This window comes from Sapajus apella, unplaced genomic scaffold, assembly GCF_009761245.1.
Source record: "Sapajus apella isolate SASKATOON/1434 unplaced genomic scaffold, GSC_monkey_1.0 scaffold9, whole genome shotgun sequence".
NCBI classification, from domain to species: Eukaryota; Metazoa; Chordata; class Mammalia; order Primates; family Cebidae; genus Sapajus; species Sapajus apella.
The window spans coordinates 40,259,800-40,284,550 of record NW_022436949.1 but is presented as its reverse complement, the minus strand read 5'-3'; the positions used below and the strand labels follow the sequence as shown (position 1 = coordinate 40,284,550).

Below are 24,751 nucleotides of genomic sequence, written 5' to 3'. Positions count from 1 at the left end.
TTTTTTTATTTTTATTTTTGAGGGGATGAGGTCTTACTATGTTGCCTAGGCCGGTCTCAGAACTCATAGCCTCAAGCAGTCCTCCCACCTTGGCCTCCCAAAGCATTGGGTGAGCCACCATACCCAGACTGTAGTAGGGATATCTCTTCAGTCATATTTCTCTTTCTGCTTTAGGGTAGAAGCTCACATTGTGACTTGATGGAAGAGAAATCTCATGACTTAACATGGTTCAGAGAGATAAGAGGTTTAATCATCTTTGTCTTCATTGCTTTTAATGTACTTAATGTTAAAATTTTATTTTTCTTTAGTAGTATGTGTCATATACGTATTAACAAACAAAAAGCCACAGCCTTTCTTTAAAGGCACGGAATGAACAATGTTTGGCACTAGTTCCAGAACTCATAGTTAGTTTAGGCTATTTTCAAAGAGTTACATGCTGAAGCCAATTCAGCCTTAAATGGTTTTTCACATATTGAGATCCAGGTTAAAGCATTTCAGTTAACAGAGTTATAGCTTCTGGAATTTCAAATTCACGAGGCAATTCATGCAAATATACTGTACATGACATTTATTAAAATTATTTTTTTGTGAAATCTCTTCAAGCAATGGAGCTACAAAACTGTATGTGATCACAATAATGAGCAAAAGAAGGCAGAACATTAAAGTGCAGGAAAAACTCTGAAGCAATCTCTAGTAATTCCTAAGGTAATTGAAGCAAATGCACACATTTATCATGGAAAATAAGATTAGGCCAGAGAAATGCTAAGTGCTGTCTTCAATATTAAATTTAGATATAATCCAGAAAAGAAAAAAAAAGAAAGGAAACCAACAGACTGTAAAGTTATTTAAATGCTAAGAAAGAAACTGTGTTACATAGTGGTAATTTTCTTCCCAATTCCTAAAGATGCTATTCTTAAGAGTATACTTGGATGTTATCCTTTTTGAAAGTACATTTGGTGAGTTCTAAGTTCCTTCAATTCCTCTGTGGCTGGGGGGTCCATAGGTTCCATGATTAATACAGAGCAGCTAATGCCTATTTTCCACCTTGTACGTTGACATTCTAAATGTAATAAAACATACAATGGTTTTATTACTAATCACTGTAAAAAATAGGTTCATTAATTTAGAAATATGTATCAGGAGAAAATGAATGTCTAAAATCACCCGTAGTTGATAAACTACCCTAAGTTAACCCTGTAAGAGCTCTTCTGAGGCTGTTGGGGTTCAGGGGTTCAGGGGAGCCTTCAGCTCCCCTGAGAGGACGTTTCTCCAAGCTTCTTGGTCTCCCACTCTCTCAAGAATGAGAGAGGGGAACACAGCAGGTGAGCTTGTAAAGTAAATACTGGACTCCAAAAGTGTTTGTAGGAAGTGATTTATTTAGGTAGAGAAAGATAAAAAAGGAGAGGAAGAAAGAAAGCTTCCACGAGAGAGAAAGAGTATGTGGAAGGGGATCCAAACCTGGAGTCCGAAGGGTTGTGGAAGAAGAGGACTTTTCACCTGGGAGGAACTCCCACCTTCTCTAAGACCCCTGGCCAATGAAAGGAGTTCCTTAGAACTTCTGCTGGAGTGATTGACTTTTGGTTGCGAAAATTAAAGCAGAGACCATTAAATCTCCCAGATGGAAAGAGATGAGAGAGGGGCATGGTGCTGGGAAGTTCCTGCCCTTAAAACTATGCCCCCTTGTGGACCCAGAAAAAGAACACATTCCCTCAAGTCTGCTGTTCCAGGCTGCAACAAAGTTAGTGAAATCAGAAGCTCAAAATTACGAGTATAAACAATTCTGAGTTAGAGTGAATTTAGTTGAAATAAAAAAAAAAAGGACAGGTGTATTAGTCTGTTTTCATGCTGCTGGTAACGACATACCCAAGGCTGAGTAATTTATAAAGAAAAAGAGGTTTAATGAACTCACAGTACCACATGGCTGGGGAGTCCTCATGATCATGGTGGAAGGTGAAAGGCACATCTTACGTGGTGGCAGACAAGAAGGAACTTGTGCAGGAAAACTCTCATTTATAAAACCATCAGATCTCATGAGAATGATTCACTATCATGAGAACAGCACAGAAAAGACCCACATCCATGATTCATTTACATTTCACTGAGTCCCTCCCACAACATGTGGGATTGTGGGACCTAAAATTCAAGATGAGATTTGGGTGGGGACGCAGCCAAACCATATCAATAGGGCATTGCTTTTTGCTTCACAAAAGTGAAGCATTTAAAGATAAATCCATTTTGCTTTTCTTTGAATAAGAAAAATCATAATTAGACTAAGATTTTTAAAAATTAAAATAACATTGTTTTGTGTGAAATTTTTATTTTTAGTGGTTTTATGATTTTTAGATCATTTGTAATTACAGAAATATTGGTGAAAAAAGTTTTTAAGTGCCTGTAATTCCATCTCAATTTTTCTTTTTGTTTCTTTTCATATTCTTGCATGTTTTATACAGTTGCAATTATAGTTGTCCCTCAGTATCTTGCGGGCATTAGTTCTAGGACCCCTCCATGTGTACCAAAATTTGTGGCTACTCAAGTCCCTTATATAAAATTTAGCATATAAGATATGAACATCCTTTTGTATATTCAAAATCATGTCTAGATTACTTATAATTGGATACAGAAGGCCATCTGTATAGGCTCCTATTACATATAATATTTCATTATCACTTAATTTATTTAATTTTTAGGTTGTTGCATAGTTTTCTAATTTTTTTATCTTAAAATCTTAGTGCATATAAAAGGTTCAAAACACAAAATGTATAAAATGAGGTCCATATTATCACTACCATCTTCCAGCAACAATAACCATTTTTTTCAAATTTCCGGATATATTTTATAAATACACAAATATGTTAATATATTTATCTACATGTTAGCATATTACAGACTCCTCTGTCCCTTTGCCTTCCCCCCACTTTTTAAAAAAATCTATTCCATTTCAGTTCACAAAGGGCTTTCTTATTTGTTTTTTATAGCTTTATTGCATTCTGTTGCATGGATTTATCCTGAAATGTGTTATTTTAAATTTAAATTTAAGATTTCAAACATTTTCTATTGATGGATATTTAGGTGATTTCTAATCTTTTGCTTTGCAATGCTATAACAAATGTCCTTGAACATGCAAGGTAAGTAAAGAGAATAGAATCCCTGGCTTAAAGGGTAAAACAATGCATTTGAAATTTGATAAATGTTACAGAATTGCCTCTAGGAGATTGCGCAATATTCTCTCCTAATACCTGTGTATCACCTGTGTGTCAGAAACACAGTTCTCCCATCATTCCCTCTCATGATGCTCTTTGTCCGTGTCATCACGCTTTTTTATCTCTGTCAACCTGATGGGTGAGAAGGCATTTCAGCGAGTTTTAATTTGCATTTCTTTTGTTATAAGCAAAGTCCTGTCCAGGTACGGTGGCTCACACCTGTAACCCCAGCACTTTGGGAGGCCCAGGTGGGTGGATAACCTGAGGTCAGGAGTTCAAGACCAGCCTGGCAAACAGTGAAACCTCATTTCTACTGCTAATACAAAAATTAGCTGGGTGTGGTGGTGGGCGCCTGTAGTCCCAGCTATTTGGGAGGCTGAGACAGGAGAATTGCTGGAACCCAGGACGTAGAGGTTGTAGTGAGCCAAGATTGCGCCATTGTGCTCCAGCCTGGGCAACTGAGCAAAACTGAGTCTCAAAAAAAAAAAAAAAAAAAGTGAAGTCCGGCATCTTTTCATACATTAAAAATAAATCCATTTGCATCTCCTTTTCTGTGATCTGTCTGTTCATAACTTTTGTTTGTGATCATGAGTTCTGAAAAAAGAAAAATATAACCATAAAGATTCCAAAAAAGTTAGAATTAGTGAAAGTAATTTGTTCTCTGTGTACATGAGTAACAAAATACAACATTCTCTTTTAATATTTTATTTTCCTGGAAAACCTAACAATCTGATCATAAAGATGTATTTTGTAGGTTTTATTAGTTTATGGAAAATGAATGTGATCACTGAAAACATATTTGGCCTCTAGAACAGTACCTGGTTCTTAGGCGATTCTCCATACATTTTGTGAGGAGAGTGTCCTGCTATTGTACATCTATTCTGTGATGGCCCCTATGCAAGATGTCACGCAAAGCTCGCCTTTTAAATGAACAAAACCGTGTATGGTAAACTACTCTCCTTGTTTTAAACGCAGGGAAAATAAAGTTTAGAGAGGCTAAAAAATGTGTCAAGGTCACACCAGCCAGTAAGTGACTGAGTAGAGATTTATAAAAATAGTTTCCAGCTGGGTGTGGTGGCTCATGCCTGTAATTCCATCACTTTGAGAGGCTAAGGCGGGTGGATCACAAGGTCAGGAGTTTGAGACTAGCCTCACCAACATGGTGAAACCATGTCTCTACTGAAAATATGAAAATTACCTGCGTGTAGTGGCAGGCACGTGTAATCCCAGCTACTCAGGAGGCTGAGGCAGGAGAATCATTTGAAAACGGGAGACGGAGGTTGCAGTGAGCTGAGACTGTGCCACTGCACTCCAGCCTGGGTGACAGAGCGAGACTCCGTCTCAAAAAAAGAAAAGAAACGAAAAGTTTCCTATTTCAAAAATCTCCCCGTGTTCGATCTTTCAACTACAATTTTGTCTTTTGTCAGTTTAGATAATTCTTAACTCAATCTCTTCACAATTGCTTTAATTATAACAGGAAATTAAACCCTGTTAGATGATATTAATAGGAATTAACACTAATTGGGGAAGGGCAGATCTGAATAATTTTGCATTGGCTTTGAAATGATAGAGTCATTGGTTTTATCATAAACGTGTTTATGCTTTTTAAATGCCACATTTATTTATTTAATATAGTTTTTAAATAGCAGGTATACAGTTACTACCTCCTAAGTGGCATAACATCTTTATGAGTTTTATAAGAGTTGCGGTATCAGGGAGGACATCTGGACCCCTCTCTGGTTCCCCAGGGTGGCAGGATTTCTATGGACTAGGCTTGGGGCTGGCTTGCTTTCTTTAATTTCACAGGTGCTAAATGTCACCTGAATGGGTTCTCTTCAACTCTAGACTTTATATAGGGATAAATGCATACTCTACTGAGAAGAACTAAACCTACAAATTATATCCAACTCATTCTTGATAAAGTATGAATATAATGACAAACCACAACTTACATACAAATATACGCTGGTTCTAGCATTGAACTGAATTCCTCTTGCCTAGCGTTTTCATGATTCTGTAGCCACGAATGGCCTGGGAGGTAGCTTATTCTCTATCTAAAATCTCTTCTAGCATCACCTTGGTTCTGTCTCTCCAACCTGTAATGTCAGCTTATGATGCATGTTGAACTGGTCAATTCTTTTAAAGTTGACCTAGCAGAATCTTCCTGTAGTCCTCTGCATCTGTTCGGAGTTTAATTCTTGAAGAATAAGCTTTTTTCCTCAAGGGTTTAGAATTGGCATTTCTGATTCTCTTGATATTTCTTTTTGTATGCATGCTGTTAGAGCTTGTATATTGGGTACATTTTTACACACATGTAATATACAAGGTTATTATGCAAGTCTGTGTAGGAGGGTGTGTTCCTTCTATAACTCCTCCAAAATGCCTGAGAAATACTTTGTTTTGCCTGCTCAGGGTGCTAAAAAGAATGGGTAAGGAAATGTAGGGAGAGAAAATTATAGCAAAATGGAAAACACGCACCACCCTTGCTGCACCCTACCTGGAAGATGCTATTATTGTTCCAATGTCTTTTTTTTTTTTTTCTTCTGTGACTGGGTCCTAGTCCATTCAGGCTGCCCAAACAAAAATACCAGAGACTGTGTGGCTTAAACAACATTCATTTCTCACAGTTCTGGAGGCTGGGAAGTTGGAGATCAAGGCACTAGCAGATTCAGTGTGTGGTGAGGAGCTTCGTCCTGGCTCACAAAGGCCATTATCTTGCTTGTCCTCACATGGCTGAAGGGAGAAGGAGCTCTCTGGATCTCTTTGGTAAGGGCACTAATTCCATTCATGAGAACCCCAACCTCATGGCTTAATTATTCCCCAAAGGCCTCATTTCCTATTATCATCACATTGGGGGTAGGATTTCAAAATATAAATTTGTCGGGGGGACACGCACATTGAGTCCATAGGAGACTGTTTCTTGTCTGTCACTGAAATATTCTCTCTGTGTAGTACCCAACTCATTGTGGCAGAGCTTAAATAATTAAATAGAGGCTTGGGTGTCATTTAACCATTTCATGTCTATTACATATGGCCTATTTAGGGCAATGTGAAACCAACGTCCCAATTATGTGTGTTTTCAAATCCTTGGTAGAACAAGACAATTATAAATATTTCCCTAAAATAGCAAGCATGATGAAATATGTTTTTAGAAATTACTATTAAGAATTCTCTCATTTAAAAATTCTGACCCAACTTTTTAAAGTATGCCTTCTACTTTAAGTTTTAGATTAGAGTTCCTGTATGGACCCGTGTGTGTTTGTATCTGTCATGTGGCTTTTAAGTGATCACATTTGAATTGCCACTTAGTTCTGACTCTCAGAGGACCAGAGCAATAGCATGTCACTAGAATAAGATCCAGTCTGATGACAAAGGATGCTTTCTGGGCAGTAACACATGAACTCAAGCGGTGAAAGCTACACTGTGCTGGTCTTTAATGATGTACACGCATCTTTGCAGCCAGCCTCATATTTCCATGGTTCCTTTCTCCAGACGCAGAAGCTTTTCTTATTTCATCAGTGTGGTAGGAATCCGAATTTATAGTCACCTAAGCTAAGGCCCTTTGATAGTAACTCTATCCTCCAATGAGCTGGAAAAAAGAAAGCACACTTTCTTGTATTTTATTTTCTTTATGTCCACAGGTGCAATATAAGTTGATTGATTACTTTCTTCTGCACAGGTTACATTAAAATTTTTTACCTTGAAAGCCTATGTAATCACATTTTTTTTCAATATGGCCTCTACTTTGAAATTTAGTGTTTTTTTTCCCCCTTTCTGTACCTATCCTCATTTTGTTGGAAAAAGATAGGTTTATATACCATAATTTGGAACCTCATTTCTGAAGTACTCAATTTCTAACACAAAAATATGGCTATGTAGCCCTCAAGCAGATGAAAGGAACCAATGATACACATTTATTTATTTATTTATTTATTGAGATGGAGTCTCACTCTGTGGTCCAGGCTGGAGTGCAGTGGCATGATCTCGGCTCACCACAACCTTCACCTCCAGGGTTCAAGTGATTCTCCTGCCTCAGCCTCCTGAATAACTGGGATCACAGGTGCATCCCACCACGCCCTGCTAATGCTTTGTATTTTTAGTAGAGATTGGTTTTCACCATATTGGCTAGGCTGGTCTCAAACTCCTGACCTCAGGTGATCCACCTGCCTCAGTCTCACGAAGTGCTGGGATTACAGGTGTGGGCCAACATAAGTGGTCCAATGATACACTTTCACTTAACTTCTGCTTTTGCTTCCTACCCTCAAATGACATTTGACCCTTTACAGAGATATTAACTGAGCTCATTTTAAACTTGTATCTAACAAAGATACAATTAATTTCTCAAGAGCAATTCAAGATATCTTATTGAGGAATGATGCCCACCATTTTAACAAAACTACTTTTTCCTTTTAGCTTGTAGACGTGTTATTGCTTGCAGCATTTTGTTCATTGTATTCTTTGCATTTTCTCAGCACAAACTTTAAAAAAAGTTACATTTTATAAATTGGGCACCCTGCATATAGTTCTTACTGGAGCTTTGTTGTTGTCAAGACAGGATCTAGGTCTGTCACTCAGGTTGGAGTGCAGTGGCGCAATCATAGCTCACTGCAGCCTTGACTTCCAGGGCTCAAATGATCCTCCCATGTGAGCCTCCCAAGTAGCTGGGACCACAGGTGCACACTACCATGCCTAGCTAATTTTTAAATTTTTGTAAAAATGGGGTCTCTCTCTGTTGCCCAGGCTGGTCTCAAACTCCTGGGTTCACGTGATTCTCTTGCCTCAGCTTCCCAAAGTGCTGGGATTACAGGCATGAGCCACAGTGTCCAGCCTTACTACAGTATTTATTGTATGTTTTATAGCCCTCTTGAGATCTACAATTTCAATTTCTCCTTATTATTTTCCCCTATTAAAAAAAAAACTCTCCAGATTATTAATTGCTTTAGAATCTTGTCTTCTCCTTTATTATTTACAGATTTCCCTGGGTGAATTCTGATGCTTTCTGTAAGTTATTTGCCCTTACAGCACTGAATCTGCGTCTTCATTATGTCCTGATAGCCTCTGGTCTCTGTCATCACAATTTGATCTCTGACTTGAACTTAAGACAGTATCTAAAAGTTCATAGTTTAGTATTCATAGATCAGACTATACTGTTTCTGCATTGTTAAGATTTGAGAATATGTCTTCGAAATCAATGTTTCTTACCCTAGTTGGTTCTGAAGGTTGTACTACAGTGTGGTGGTATAGAGCAGGGGTCCCCAACCCCTGGGCCGTGGACCCGTACTGGACTGGGGCCTCTTAGGAACTGGGCCACACAGCAGGTGGATGGTAGGTGATTGAACATTATGGCTTGACCTCTGCCTCCTGTTAGATCATCAGCATTAGATTCTCATAAGGGAATCTAACCCTATTGTGAACTGTGCCTGAGAGGGATCTAGGTTGCAAATCCTATGGTGCCAATCCTATTGTGAACTGTACCTGGGAGGGATTTAAGTTGCACACTCCTTACGAGATTCTAACTAATGCCTGATGATCTAAGGTGGAAAAATTTCATCCTAAAACCATCTCCCTGCCCACTTCCTGCCCCTTGGTCTGTGAGAGTTGTCTTCCACAAAAACCAGTCGCTGGTGCCAAGAAGGTTGGGGAGCGCTGGTGTATGTGGATTAAGAACTCTCACTTTAGAACCAGACTTCCTGGGTTCAAATTCTTACTCTACCATATATTAGCTGTGTGACCTTAGGTAAGTTGCTTAACACTTTTGTGCCTTATGTTCCCCAACTATAAAATGGGGTAATAATGTTATAGGCTGAATTGTAACCCCCCCACACACAAAAATTTATATGTCAAAGTCCCACTAGCCAATAACTCAGAATGTTACCTTATTTGGAAATAGGATCGCTGCAGATATAGTTTGTTAAATTAAAATGTCCTACTGGAGTAGGGCATGTCCCTACTCTAGTGTGGGTTATGTCCCTATAAAAAGGGAAAATTTGGACATAGACACCTGTATGCAGGGAGAACACTACATGAGGGTGAAGACGGAGATCTACAAGGCAAAGATTGCCAAAGATTGTGCCTGAAAGGGTAGGAGTGAGCCTGGAACAGATTTTCCCTCACAGCGCTTAGAAGGAACCAAACCCACTGACATCTTGGTCTTGGACTTCCAGCTGCCTAGAAGTGAGACACACTGTCTCCAGCCGTAAGACAAATGCCTGTTGTCTAAGCCACCCAGTCTGTAGCACTTTGTTACAGTAGCCTGAGCAAACAAATAATATCCACCAAATCAGGGTGTCTGAGGATTCAATATGTCATTATGGGTGATAGTATTTGACATTGAGCAAACACTAATAAATATCCACTAATTTACTTATCAGAAAGTGCTAGCCATGTGCCACATGGATTCCTAAATGCCCAGCTCTTCATTGGCTGTATGTATAGTGTGTGTGATTTCAGAGGTGGTTCCAGGCCATACCCACCCGCAAAATGCAAGTTCCTTCATTTTTCTTCCATAAGACCTTGTCCCAAGTTAATAATAGTACTGATGGTATAGTCATAGTGATAACAACCACTGAATAACCATTTCCTACAAGAAAGGCACTGTATGCTCAGTGCCTAATGTATATTATCTTCTCCACCTTCCCACTGCCATGTTATTGTTGTCCACTGTTGAGGTTTACAGACCTCTGTGATCCTGGATTATCAGCTCCACAGGCTGTGTTTCATTCATCTCAAGCTGCATCACTACCCTCCTTTCACCACCTCTGCCTTCTCATTGTCTGTCTGGGTCTCTTAGATTCCCTCCAACCCAGGCGGGTAGCAGTGTGGAGGAGAAGTCTCAGCCTGACATTCCATCTGTTCTCCTTCCTGGAACCCAGAGGGGGCCAGGAGAAGGGGGTGGCATCCCTAGTCTCCCCAATACTGAGGAAGAATGGGGCCCTTCCCATTTTACCCCTTCCTTTCTCCCTTGCCTCCGGAAATGGGCCACTTCTGCGTGGGGCAGTGGGTCCCAGTTCGGCTCACACTGAGAATGTAAGAACTACAAACAAAATGTCTCTTAAAGTTTGTGTCTCAAAACAAGAGAAGGGGAACAAGGAACTCCCTTCCCTACATATGCTGGTAACCATGAACCTGTGAGGCTGTACTCAGCCTTTTTTCCTTTATTGTGCTTATCCACTGCTGCATAACAGATCACCCAAACACTCAGTGGCTTGAAGGTGACCATTTCATTTCTCACCATTTCTGTGGGTCAGGAATTTTGGAAGGGCTTGACTGGGCAGTGCTAGCTTAGCATCTTTCAGTGCAGTTGTAGTCAGATGGTGACAGGTGTTGGAACAGCTGTGGACTGGCCCGCCATCTGTCTTTCTTCCTGAAATCTTGAGCCTCCCCGTTATGGTCACTCTATATAAGTTGGTTTGGGCTTCCTCACGACATGGCTGCCTTAGGATAGCTGGACTGCTTATTTGATGGTTCAGGGCTCAGACACAAGATAGGAGCCACAACACACTTTATGATTTAACCTTAAAAGTCACAAAAGGTCACTTCTGCTGCATTTTATTGATTATATAAGAGTCAGAAACTCACCAAGTTTCAAGGGAATGCCAGTTGAAGCCAACCTTCGATGAAGGAGTGGCAAGATTCCAGAAATGCATCGAAACTAACATCGTGTGGCCTTCTTTGGAAAATATATTTTGATACATCCCTAGACACTGTTTATTTGCACAAACTGTTTATGTAAATAAAGCTGCATGACACTGTCATCAGCCTACACATACCTAGTAAACATTGACTCCGTTCAGGTTGTATGCTAAGCCTGAGACTTCAAAGGTGAAAAGTCCTTATCTGAGACCTTAAGGAGTTAGGGACTTGTTAGGGGAAATAGATACATAAACAACAATTTATAGTATCACTTGATCAGTAAATGAGGTACAGGGTACAGTGGTGAATGGAGGTATGAATACATTGAATGAGTATTTACTGAAATAAGTACCTCCTTTTCTCCATGTGAGACACCCTGGGGTGACAAGCTCTGGGGATCCAGGGAGAATGAAAAAAAGACACTGCCCCTGAGCTCTTTGAACTTTCTGTCCAGGAAGGAACGAGGAACTCTAACCGCCGGCATTAAGGTGGGGCTGAACTCTCACTTGTGTATCATGTTACAAAATCAAGGCTATCAATGTGGAAATTTTACTGTTGATATTTTAAAACATATTGGTTTATTTTAAACATAATTGGTAGATTTTAAAAGGACTTTAATGGCTTCCTTGAGAAAATGGAAATGAGCGCTTTGTGCATTACATTTTTAGATTTTCTTTTGCTGGCATAACACCAAGAATCCAAGTGAGAGGTTATGAAATGAGTAGATAGAAGAGTATTCCTGGTGAGAAAAATTTACTGTTCCTTATAGTCTAATATTGATGCAGATTGAGTATCACTTATCTGAAATGCTTGGGACCAAAAGTGTTTGGGATTTTGAATTTTTTCGGATTTTGGAATACTAGCATTATACCAGTTAAGCATCTCAAATCCCAAAAAATCCAAAATGCTCCAATGAGCATTTCCCTTGAGTATCATGTTGGCATTCAAAAAGTTTCAGATTTGGGGGCATTTCAGATTTAAAATTTTCAGATTCAGGATACTTGACCTGTGAACACAACCTTGTCTTTTTCTCCTGTTAAACCAAATACTGTCAATACTAGAACATGTATCTTATCATGCTTGCCTTTTTCTGAATTTCATAATTAACACATATATGTTGAAGGCCTCAAGCTTTCAATCTGCAACCAATGTTAAATTCAACATGAACTTTCATTTCATTTGCTCATTTGACAAAGGAGTTTGTCATCCTGCTTGGAGAGATAGGTCCATACATTGTTGAAAACTTAACTAAAAAATGCTAATGTGTATACCATTGAGGCTGGATTGGGTATACAGAAGATCCCATGTCAAGATGAAGTCATTCACTTTAGAGAAAGCTCCAGACAGGTTGGTGTGATTGGAACAGACAGATTCATGTTAAACGCTATGCTCCACTATCTTGCAGGTTCTTCATTCCTTTACTGATGCCATCTTTGATGAGTGGATGAAAAGATTCAATCCTTCTACAGATGCCTGGCCTCAGGAGCTAGCACCTATTGGTCACAATCGGATGTACAACATGGTTCCTTTCTTCCCACCAGTGACTAATGAGGAACTGTTTTTAACCGCAGACCAACTTGGCTACAGCTATGCCATTGAGCTGCCAGGTAACTAATACAACTTTTAAATGGGTGATTCATTCATCTTCTAAAGGAGCTAGCTTTCTTTCTTTTTAATGTAAACCATGACCTTTAACTGAAGCTTTCAGGTCTAGTTAAGTTTGTTGACCATTTTTCTAGCATATATGTATTTAGCCTAACAAGCCTTTAAACTACCAATTAAACATTAGAGGCCAGGCACAGTGGCTCATGCCTATAATCCCAGCACTTTGGGAGGCTGAGGTGGGCATGTCGCCTGAGGTCAGGAATTTGAGACCAGCCTGACCAACATGGAGAAACCCCATCTCTACTAAAAATACAGGCATGGTGGCACATGCCTGTAATCCCAGCTACTTGGGAGGCTGAGGCAGGAGAATCTCTTGAATGCAAGAGGTGGAGGTTGTGGTGAGCCAAGATCACGCCATTACACTACAGCGTGGGCAACAAGAGCAAAACTCTGTCTAAAAAAAAATCAGAAAGGGACTAATGAACTGACTCTTGTTTTAGAAAGCTGAAAGTTTTTAATAGGTCTTATTGCACAGAGGAATTATATACTCTTATACCTGACTTGATAATTCTCTCTGAATTGATTGGATTAATAAAAAACCACCCTATGGTTGTTTGAAATTTCTGACCAATGAAGTAAAAATGAACTAGCCGCATTGTACAGAAACTAGCTGGATTTAGAGATTATTCCTTGAGGGCAGGACTGGGATTGGGGTGAGGAAAGTACAACATTTTCCTTGAGGACAAAATTCAAGGGGAGGCCAGAAAACTCAGTAATGAAGGTAAGTAATAATATAATATTTTAGAAAATCAAAATTAATGCAAAAAATTAACAATGAATCATAATACACCACCAACATTTTAAATAAAGGCAGATTTTGTTTGTTTTGTGCACCCACATCATCTTCTAAGTGAATCAGTCATTTCCAGTTTAGCCTTTACTAACCCTGATGGACAGGTTTGTGAGGGTTGTCCTTGACTGGCCTACCAGCAGATTGGTCTACATGGGACTCTATGTGTATGTTTCATTAGTTACTGTTCTTAAAGTCATGTTTTAAGGTTGTGGATTATTTAAATTAACTTTTCCCACTTGGCTCAACATATAGGAGGATATTTTGATAAGTATATACAGGGCACATATTTTTCTTTTTGGCCCAGGCCCCAATATGGCTCCACAATGCCATTTAAAGAATCTTAAGGGCCTGGCAACATACTGACATCTGTCTCTACTAAAATTCAAATAACATTAGCCAGGCATGGAGGTGCATGCCTGTAATTTCAGCTACTCAGGAGGTTGAGGTGGGAGAATCACTTGAGCCCAGGCTGTAGAGGCTACAGTGATCCCTGTTTATGCCACTGCAATCCAGTCTGAGCAATAGAGTGAGACCCTGTTTCAAAAAATAATAATAATTTAAAAAAAACTTAATTAATCAAGAAGCTGAAAATCACACAGCCTATCTACCCAAAGCCTCAGCCTAAAAAGCAATCAAGATGATTTCAGAGCTCAATCTCTCTCTCTCTCTGACCTGAGTCTTTCAAGTCTGGTTGTAGTGGGATGCTGGAACAGAGGATGACCTCGAATTAAGAGCCTAGGTACAGAGGGCCTTAGATGCCAGGCAGAAACCCCAATAAGATACCACCTCACACCCACTGGAATGACTACTATCAAAAAATAGAAAGTAACAAGTGTTGCTGAGGCTGTAGAGAAGTTGGAATCCTTGTGCATTGCTGGTGAGAATGTAAAATGGTGCAGCCGCTATGGAAAACAGTATGGGGATTATTAAAAACAAATTGAACAAAGAATTACCATATGACCCAGCAATTACATTCCCAGGTATACCTAAAAGAGCTGAAAGCAAGGTCTAAGAAGAAATATTTGCACACCCACGTTCAAAGCAGCATTATTCACAATAGCCAAAAGGTAGAAGCAACCCAAGCGTCCGTCAGTGGATGAATAAACCAAATGTAGCATATACATACAATGGAATATTATTCAGTCTCAAAAAGGAAGGAAATTCTGATACATGCCACAACATGGATGAATCTTGAGGATATTAAGCTAAGTTTAATAAGCCAGACATAAAAGGACAAATATTGCCTGGCTCCACTTATATGACACTACGAGATAATCAAATTTATGGAGGCAGAAGACGGTGGTTACCAGGGGTTGGGAGGGGAAAATAGGGAGTTACTGTTTGGTGGGCACAACGTATCAGTTTTGCAAGGTGAAAAAATTTGGGGAATGGATGGTGGTGTGATGGTTGCACAATAATGTGAATGTACTTAATGCTACTGAACTGCATATTTAAAAATGGTCGAGGTGGCCAAATTTATGTTACATGTATGTTACCACAATTTCTAAAACATAATTTTTAAAAAAGCTAGGCAGAGGGCCGGTGGCTCATGCCTGTAATCCAAGCACTTTGGGAGGCCGAGGAGGGTAGATTATAAGGTTAAGAGATTGGGACGATTCCGGCCAATGTGGTGAAACCCCATCTCTACTAAAGATACAGACATTAGCTGGGCATGGTGGCATGCGCCTGTGGTCCCAGCTCCTCAGGAGGCTGAGGCAAGAGAATTGCTTGAGCCTGGGTGGCAGAGGTTGCAGTGAGCCAAGATCGCGCCATTGCCCCCCAGCCTGGTGACAGAGTGAGACTCTGTCTCCAAAAAAAAAAAAACAAACAAAACAAAAAAGGTAGGCAGAAGATTTGGACAATAGCAAAAGGCAACCATTTCTGGGTCTTGAACAGAAATGACAGAATAAAAATATCTGTGTTTTAAGAAGATGAAGTTGGCAATAGGTGCTGCTGGATCGAAGCTGGAGGAGAAAGATTAAAATCCTCTTGGAGGAATCCCATCGGGACAGGTCAGGACGTCCCGTGGGATTGGAGAAAAAGGACTAGAAAGAGAATCTTATATTTAGGTGAGTGTAAGGTATAGAACAAATTCAGAGGAGTTGAATTTAAGAACAGTTGGCCAAAGAGAAGAGAATTTTTAAATAAATGACAAATAGGCATACATATACTAAACATGAAATTTGGCCAGGTGTGGTGGCTCACACCTGTAATCCCAGCACTTTGGGAGGCCAAGGCAGGTGAATCACCTGTGGTCAGGAGCTTGAGACCAGCTGGCCAATGTGGCGAAACCCTGTCTCTACTAAAAGTACAAAAATTAGCTGGGCATGGTGGAAGGTGCCTGTAATCCCAGATACTCAGGAGGCTGAAGCAGGAGAATCACTTGAACCCAGGAGGCGGAGGTTGCAGTAAGCCGAGATCGCACCACTACGTTCCAGCCTGGGCGATGGAGCGAAACCCTATCTCAAAACAAAACAAAACAAAACAAAACAAAACAAAACAAAACAAAAAACAAAACAAAAAATGAACTTCACTAATTTTGGGGAAGAGTGCTTATAAAATATATTTGAGTAGACTGGATTTATCATGTGGGAGATTTAGATTTTATTCACAACTATTTGAATGGGTATAAATATCACCTGCATTGGTTATCGAACGTCTCCTGTTGTAATAACGAGTCTGATCCCTCTCACAGGTTTATCATCCTGTAAAAAAGGTAGAGACAATAGCAGAATTTCTCCATCGGAGGGTTGTGTATTTTGCAGTTGCCCAGATGCCATTTTAGCATGCACTTTTACAAATGAGTTTCTAACTCACAAAAGTAGTTACATTCTTCCTTTGAGGGTTTCTTCCGCATAAGCATTTATTGTAACAAATTTTTAAAATGCAATAAGCTGTATTTAAGTAATGGGATGCCATTTCTGACTTCCCCAAGAAAAACAATTGTGGATATGATAAATGGTGAGAAAGGAGAGATAAATTTTAGTCTAGCAAGAATAGTTTTGCTTTATCAACAAAAAAGCATGAGAAAGGCAAACGTGCTTACTCTTTTTCTCTTCTGAAAGTATTCAGCTGATGAAAATCCTGACTGTAGACCCTTCTCTTCTGCTTTAGTTTCAGTTGAAGAAACTCCAGGTTGGCCCACAACCCTCTCAGTGGTCATGGGAATGCTGGTGGCTTTGGTTGGTCTTTTTGGGCTGCTGGCTTTTCTTCAATATAGAAGACTTCGAAAAGGATATACACCCCTAATGGAGACACACTTAAGCAGCAAGAGATACACAGAAGAAGCCTAGGGTGCCCTCATCTCTTACCCAAGAGAAGAGGCTGGCCAAGCCATAGTTCTGACCCTGACAATAAAGGAACGAATCCTCACTGTTCCTTTTTGAGTTGAAGATCTTTGACATAAGTTCTTCTACAGTGATAATGACCTCATACAGAAGATGCTTAACTATAGTTTCCACTTTGCTTGTTGTTTAACGAACCCAAACTAAAGTGCTTGGTACTACCTCTATCTTCAAGTAAAGGTAGACCTGACAATTTGTGGTTTCTGATAATAATCCCCCATACTGATTAAGTCTCCTCCTGTCGTGAAAGCATTTTAAAAGACAAACAAAAAATCCCAAAACGTTGATCCAGGGAAGTCATTTACATTTGCAGGTTGGTGCAATTTGAGACCTGGCCAAGACCATGCATCAATCTTTCTTAGCCTGTGTCTTTATTGGTGATGGCATGAAGGTGGGAGGTGGGAGGTGTTAGATGAATCTCTAGGATCTCTTAATTATAAACATCTCTGCTTCTAGGCACCTTCCTGATTATGTTCCTTGGGCTTCTTTTTCTTCTTTTCTCTATCTTTTCCTTTCCAGCTTGGAAGATGAGAATTAGCCTTGTTTTCTATATAGGATGAAGAATGACTAAATGAAGGATTAACTCTGCTCTACAGTGTAAATTTGATTTTACGGATTTTACTTAAAATCTGCAGTTTTAAACAGTAGACCTATATTACAGGATTCAATAGCTGGATACACATTGATTCTATAGTGATAAATAGAGAAGATAATAAAATTATAGAGCTTCCTAGTGACTTGATATACTATTCTAAACATATTAACAAATATAGAATTACTCTTTCCAAGAAAGGCTGACTGAAGGCTGGCAAGGCTATAAACCTGAACATGAGACAATCTGACTTGAGTCCCATTACTCTGAGGTCTCTTTGGCTAATTCTGAACCAATTTCTTTGCTAGGTAGCCTCAGATGAAAAATAATTCCTACATAATGCACTTGGCATATTTTTAAGCACTGGTGTTAGATTCATTAATGCTGCAGTATACTCACAGTTACTTATGAATGCTGATCAATTAAGTCTTATCATTTGAAAGCAAACCATCTGTACAAAACATGACAATTCAGAATTAAGCGGTTATGTTCTGCTATACAATCATCAGATCATGAGAAATAAGAATAAGGCAATCTTTACTACGATGTTCAGACTTATCATGATGGGCCCCACTTCAGAGAAGTTAATGGCTCTTGAGATTTTCAGACAAATTCCATCTGCTCATATCTGCTATCTGTGCAACAGGAGTGAGACTGAAGTTCTAGGGCGTGGTTTGTCTGTAGGGGCCTCTCTCTACTGGAATGAATGTCCGTAAAGAATGGGTGTTAAGAGGGCCCTGGAGCTGCCTTCTACATAAGGGAGGTCCAGAGGTTGCAAGATTCACCAAGAACCAGTTTACCCCTGCAATAGGATTGCTAAAGCCAGAGAAATGGACAACGCCCAATTGGAACTGAATCTGAGTTTGAATCTCATAAAGTTACAGGTGTATCTGAGAGCATGCTCAGTGGTGAAGATCAAGATAGCCCGGAGTCCTTCTTGGGGGTAAAGCCCTGCTTGGGCTTTTTAGCCACAGCCATACGCATACCTCCCAATTCCTGTCATTAACAACATTCATGGAAAATACAGCACTGTATCTTTCACATGCTCCGTTCTAGAAGGTTTATGTTCTGAGCTCAGGGTAGTTGGGGAACACATTTTAAAATCCTGCTTTTAAACCAAAAGAGAAATATTTTTAAATGAAGATATAATTGTGCATGGTACATCACTTTTCCTGAAAAGTGATGTATAAATCAATTATGTGTTAAAAGCACCAGGAGAAATTACTTTTCATAGGTAAACAATTATGAATAATTATATAAAGCAAATAACCACCTCCAGCTTATCTTTCAGGTATGCCAGAATTCTCATATATCATACTCTCATAAGATTTGGTTAAAGCAAGATCTATCTTAGGTAGAAAAAAATAGTAATCAATTATACTTAGCTACTTTTATCTATAGTGTGGGCAACTTTTTACTATTGTGTTTTATAATGTCTTCCTAAGATAAATAATTTCCTAATGTTGTAGTTCATGTAGGACAAATACAATTTTCTAGCATTTTCTGACCTTTCAATAAATCAATTAGGAACGCATTTTAACAAACATTAAGGTAGGATAAACCAACAGAATATAAAGCTGGTATTTACATTGAATATAATGCAAATAAACTCAGAAAATGTCACCAAATACTTTGGGCTATATTTCTCAATGATGAGGGAAGAATTCAACCTTGAAGAAAATGAACAGATCGCTTTATGCTCACATCTTCAGTATTAGAAAAACTGCATGTATGATTTTAATAGATATGCTTTTTATAAAGCTAACATTCAGAAATGGGATAAAATGCAATAACATCTTTCCTTTGTGCATTAAATGTCCTTCTAATCCTAAAATTCTTAGATGTTAATTTGTGCATTAAATTCCCTTCTAATTCTAAAATTCTTTGACATTGCATCTTGCTTAGGATTTAACATTGTTAATTATAATACTTTTAATGATTAGTTTTAATCTTATGTTATTAAGAAGTAGAAAACTTATTAAAAAAGAAAGTAAAAATAAATGATGTTTTGCAGATTATTGTTTGTCTTTTGAAGGTTATTGTTTTTTAATTTGTGTGCATTAATTCCCATCTTTTGGGCACTCAATGTGTATATTAAAATATATATACATGTAAAACACATAATAACAACCTCAGTCTGAAAAATAATCTCTTAAACTGACATGCTATTTTCTGCTGAGTTTCCAAACAATTGCTGTTTTCTGAATCTGTATTGAACAGGTAGAAAGGATAGCCGGTCTTTCCCCAGGTGAAGTTACTTTTGATATCCCCACCGTTTAGTGACTAATCCTGGCATGGAAGCTGGTGGCTACTTCACGTGACCAACCAGGGAAGACAGATCCTGCAGCAGCTAACTTGGTGATCCCCCAGATAAGCCTTCAAGATAAGACCCCCAGAACAAGGAAGTTAGAACCAATGTGGTAATGGTTATGTGAGGTTTGCTTCTACAACTAGACTTGGAAGTTCAAGATCAGGTCGTACGCCCCTCTGTACAACTACACAGTCATTATATCAAAGCATCTTGCCTTAAATACTCAGAGAATGTTGGTGGTTGATATACATGCATAAATGAACCAGTTCACCCCCAAGAGGAGGTAATTCCTTTCTCTAATGCAATGGCAAAATCTAAGGTTGAAACTCTTTCTATATCTGTAGCACTTTACTTATCCTGAGTACTTTATAAATATTCTTTGAATGAATAAATGAATGAATAAACTAATCTCATAGTAGAACTTCTCATTCAGAGCTTCTGACACCTGTTTTAAGATGTACTGCATAAAACATAAGATCCCTGCCATGAAGTTACCATACAACCTATCCTTCAGATTCTGAATTGCACATATGCTAGGTAGAATTATACTCTATGCACCTAACACAAGGAGACATTCTTCAGGTATATTTTCTTTCTAGATGCATCTTCTTCCTAACATTGGTAAGCCTTAATTCTACCATTTATAGGGACAGGGACAGAAAAGTTTTTCAGCCACCTCTCCTCTAAGTCCTCACACATACCATTTTAGGGTTCTCCACTGTCTGTATCCTAAAAGCTTTGTTTCAGTAGAAGGAGTTAGCAGGCAAATTATTTAGTCAGGCAAACCAATGCCTCTCTCATACTGATGGACTCAAACAGCAATTGCTTTAGAAACTCTCCAAAGATGACAATACTTTGACTCTAGCTATAACAGCAGTTCAAGCTGAAAAAATCCCTCATGAATTTAGTTCTGCTTTGACAGGTCATTTAATGAAATCTTGAGAACCATACACAAGAATATTGTAAACTATAAGTTAGTTTTCTAAAACAAAAGAAAGTTAAAAGGTTTCTATTCAATACCTGCATGCTATATATAATTTTCACCACAGCTACATCTGTTTGGGTAGAAACCATCAACCCACTGCCCCATCAACTTTAGTCAGACTTCTTAAATCTAATATGACTGAATTTTGTCCTTCTTTTAACCATTTTCTGCTCTTTTGGCAGTTTATAAACAAACTAAAATTATCACAGTGCCTCCCAGGCATAATTGTTCTGGTTGTAATAATGCTAAGTAGAGATGCTAGAGCTTGGCCTTCTTTATTAAAACAACAGATTTCACTGCCAGAGGTATGCACCCTGATTACTCATTCACTTTGTATGTGTTTGAGGGTTTCTGAATTTGCAATTAGCCCAATGACCAATCTTGATTACTAGGGGAGTGGAATTAGGCTTACAATAAAGCAAAACCTGCCCTCTTGTGTTTTATTAGAAAATTGCACAATGTAGTAAAGTTCTTAGAGCTGCTTTCCTCTACCGTGGTTGATTTCCTATCCATAGTGGAAAAAAAGGTGGGAAGGTTTGCCATGAATTCAGAAATCAAAACAGTTAAAGTACAATATTTAGAAAGAAATAGTTTCCTACATAGGTTCTCACAATTCCCCTTTTAATCTATTTTGAAATATTAAATGTTTACCAGTAAGCCAGAAAAGTTTGGGGGAACATTTCAGGCCATTGGGCGAAACGCTTTTAGGTGTGGCAAACACACACAGAATATAATTTAGTTAAATGTTATTTAGATGATCAGGTTGCAGCTGGAAATTGGGGGAATTTATTTTTTCTGTTAAAAACTGTCATCAAGAAGAAAATTTGGGAAAAGTTTGTAAAACAAATGTTGATCAATGTATTAAAACTACGTATAAATATTTGAACTCAGGTGTGGGTGTGAGCAGTGTCTAAAGATGTCCTTCAGTGTGGAAAATTTGCTTTTCAAAACTGTAAACCCACAGTGGCTTTATATTGGGTGATTGAAAAAGAAACTCAAATGATAAAGGAGACAGGGTCTCTTTCTAGTTTTTGTAAACCTTTCCCCTCTAGGGAAATACACAGGTAAAGATTAAAGAGAAACACATGCACGTGTCATTTATTTGCTTATTCTGGCTAGTTTTGTTTGTCAGAAAATTGGGGCTCCAATTATACATCTATGTCCATCTGCTATTATTTTCTGGTGGTTCTCTCTGGAAGAAGATTACAGACCTGATGATAGTCGCTGTTTTTATGGAGAGAAAGGAAAGGGAAAAACATAAGTGAAGAAATTGAAGAGTTTTATTTGAAACACATCAAATGACGGCAGAAGATGCAGTCTCCCCTTGAGAAGAACCATTAGCTTAATTCCTATTGATACATTATATAGCACACTTTACTGAAGACCTATTTTCCAATGTAGTAAACGTATTATCATTAAAAAAAATTTTTTTTTGAAACAGAGTCTCACCCTGTTGCCCAGGCTGGAGTGCAGTGATGCAATCTTGACTCCCTACAGCCTCCACCTCCTGGGTTCAAGCAATTTTTCAGCCTCAGCGTCCTGAGCAGCTGGGACTACAGGCGTGCACCACCACGCTGGGCTAACTTTTGTATTTTAAGTAGAGATGGGGTTTCGCCATGTTGGCCAGGCTGGTGGCCAACTCTCGACCTTAGATGATCCACCTGCCTCAACTTCTCAAAATGCTGGAAATACAGGTTTTGAGCCACTGTGCTCGGGCCACATATTATTATTCAATAGTACTACTTAAGGTTTCCAGTATTTTTATTTGCTTTTTCAAATAGCAAGCTTTGTCTTGATTATTGCCACTATTCAGTTTTTCCTAACTAAAATTATTTTTGTATTTTGAGTCTTGCATTTCGCATCAAGGAGGTGTGTACAGCAGAAGACCATATGCGTCGGTGCTCTAAGTCATTAGACTTATTTATATGAGCAAATGACTGGTCTTGAAAACAGAAACATAATCTCAATAATTATCCGTGCAGTTAGCTCTCACTTCTTTTTCTCTTCTCCAACTGTGGCAAGCACACAACTTGCAGCGTTTCCTAGCTTGACAAGTCTGATTGGAGCTGCCCCTTTTCTTTTCATTTTAGGCATTTTACAATTCCGAGACACGTAGCAAAATTTTTATAAACTCAAGGTCGCATATCTCTTCCCCTCACTGATGTCCTCTTATCAAGATGCAGGCTTCTTTGTGTTTTTAACATTTTTACTTGAGATATTTCCAACCCTTTGATTCTGTGCTGACTTTAAATCGTTGGCTGTCAGCTACCCGAGTGCCGACCTGGTGCGTTGCGGCTGCCGCTCAGTCTGCAGAGCTCTTGACAGCATTATCAGGCCTCTCCAAGAATCAAAGGGCTCTTGCAATCCAGTAACATGCAAATTTGTTCTTTATCTGCTTCGGTGTGTCACGGCGCACATTTTGCAGCTTAGCGGCACAAAAGCAGGCGTGATCAATCCTTCTGAAGTTGACTGTGTGAGTAACGGGTGTAAAGTCATTGTTTTTAAGCAACCGCTACTCACAACATGCCATTATGATGAACTCACCTTGCAACTAGATGGCTGCCTTAGAGCTGGGTTTCCGCTTGCTAGAGAGATGATACAATTGAGTAGCTTTTATCGCAGGGCACTCCACTCACCTTTGATGTAGTTGTCAGCAGGTAACCCCCCTGCTAGTCTCTGGGTTTGCCCGGGCTTCTGGGTGTCTGCTAACTACACAGTCCCAGGAGAAAACATAGCTTCCTCTAGGCATGGCAGCTGCTTTCCTGTTTATGCCTGTCAGCTTTCCTGATAGAACTTGTTCCTTTCTTCTGAACACTGAAAATGCCGCAAGAAAATATTAATATCAAAGTTGGAACCACCAATAAGTGACTTGACTTCCCTGCATGAAACCTCTGGAAGTTTAAGATAAGGGTTCTTGGCTCCCAGGAGTAACATGGTCTTTGTTGAGCCCGGCGACGAATTAGTTTCAATACACTCTGGCACAATTTTCTCTGTAGACACGAGCACTGAGTCTGTGGTCGGAGATGGCTCTCCTGGGCTATTTTCAATGGCAAGGGGGCACCTTGGGAATAAAATATGAACAGGCCTCAGCTGACGTGGAAGTGATACATGTTAGGAGAGTTTTTTCTTTTTCCTTTTCATTAATTTCTTTTTTTGTGGTAAGAGAAATGTAACATAAAATTTGCCATCTGAACCTTTTTAAAGTGTAAAATGATGTGGCATTCAGTGCATTTACAATATTGTACAACCATTACCAACATATTTCCAGAACTTTTTCATCATCCCAAATAGAAATTCTGTATGTACTGTTAAAAGCAAACTTCAGACAAATTACAGTTGTTGGAATTTGAGCAAAAGAATGCTTTGTAAATCAGGCAGCCCCTTGAATCACAGCAGACTCAGAGAGACTCCAGGGATGCCTCATGGTCAGAACAAATTTATAGGCAAAAAAAGGAAAGTGATGTACAAGGATCGGAAGCGAGATCCAGGGACAGCTAGATTGGTTACAGGTTGGTGTTGGCCTTATTTGAACACAGTTTGAACACTCCGAGGTCTATGAGTGGTTGAAGTATGGTCGCTAGCATAGGCCAACACTCAGCTCTGGTTACAGACGCATACTCCTAAGTTAGCTTTTCAATCTTGTCTTCCTATTAAGCTAGGTTAGGTTTGTCCACAAGGACTCAAACATAGTAGTACAGAGTCCTTCTCGGGCCACATTTAGTTGACTTTAACAGTACCTATTAAATGGTAACTCCCTCCCCACACCTCTTCCCACCAGCCTCTGGCAACCTCCAACAAGGCTTTGGAAGTTTCTCTCATCTCGATTCTGAGATCGTCAGCTCTGTGATTTGGACGGGAATCTAACTGTCTTAAACCAATTATTCTATTCCAGACTCTTGGCTGTGGTGTCTCAGCCATGAATCTAAAACTGAAAGCTAAATAATGAAAGGCATGTTTGCTGAGGGCTCTGAGAAATGAAGCCCAAAGACCAGATCTCGCCCCTGAGTCACACGATGTGAAGATGTGAGAGCAGGAATGGTAGCAGCCATCTTACCTGCTAAAGAGTTTGAAGTGGCCACTTTTTAAAAAATTTAATTTAGGCCAGTTTGAGTTGGGGGCTTCTCTTACAAGATAAAGAATCTTAACTAATGAACTCATCTTCAGGGAATGTAAAAAGAAAATGAGGAAACGGAAACATTGGCTTGCTTATTTATTTGTAGACACCATAT

At 39.1% G+C, this 24,751-nt stretch overlaps 1 protein-coding gene and 1 long non-coding RNA gene across 3 annotated transcripts in view; one reads left to right on the top strand and one right to left on the bottom strand.

The window, feature by feature from the left end:
- Positions 1-19,244, top strand: part of DCT (dopachrome tautomerase) — a 43,120-nt gene extending 23,876 nt beyond the window's left edge. For both annotated transcript variants that reach the window (XM_032277473.1, XM_032277474.1), the window contains 2 exons: positions 12,238-12,439; positions 16,405-19,244. In XM_032277473.1, coding sequence (XP_032133364.1) covers positions 12,238-12,439; positions 16,405-16,583 — 381 coding nt within the window. In that variant the 3' untranslated portion in view covers positions 16,584-19,244. The remainder of the gene's footprint in view (positions 1-12,237; positions 12,440-16,404) is intronic.
- LOC116551353 lies at positions 8,682-24,726 on the bottom strand. The gene is made up of 3 exons (XR_004268873.1): positions 24,713-24,726; positions 15,583-15,587; positions 8,682-8,766 (listed from the first exon to the last, which is right to left on the bottom strand). It is a non-coding gene; the product is annotated as an uncharacterized LOC116551353 (long non-coding RNA).
- Between the last annotated feature and the right edge of the window lie 25 nt (positions 24,727-24,751).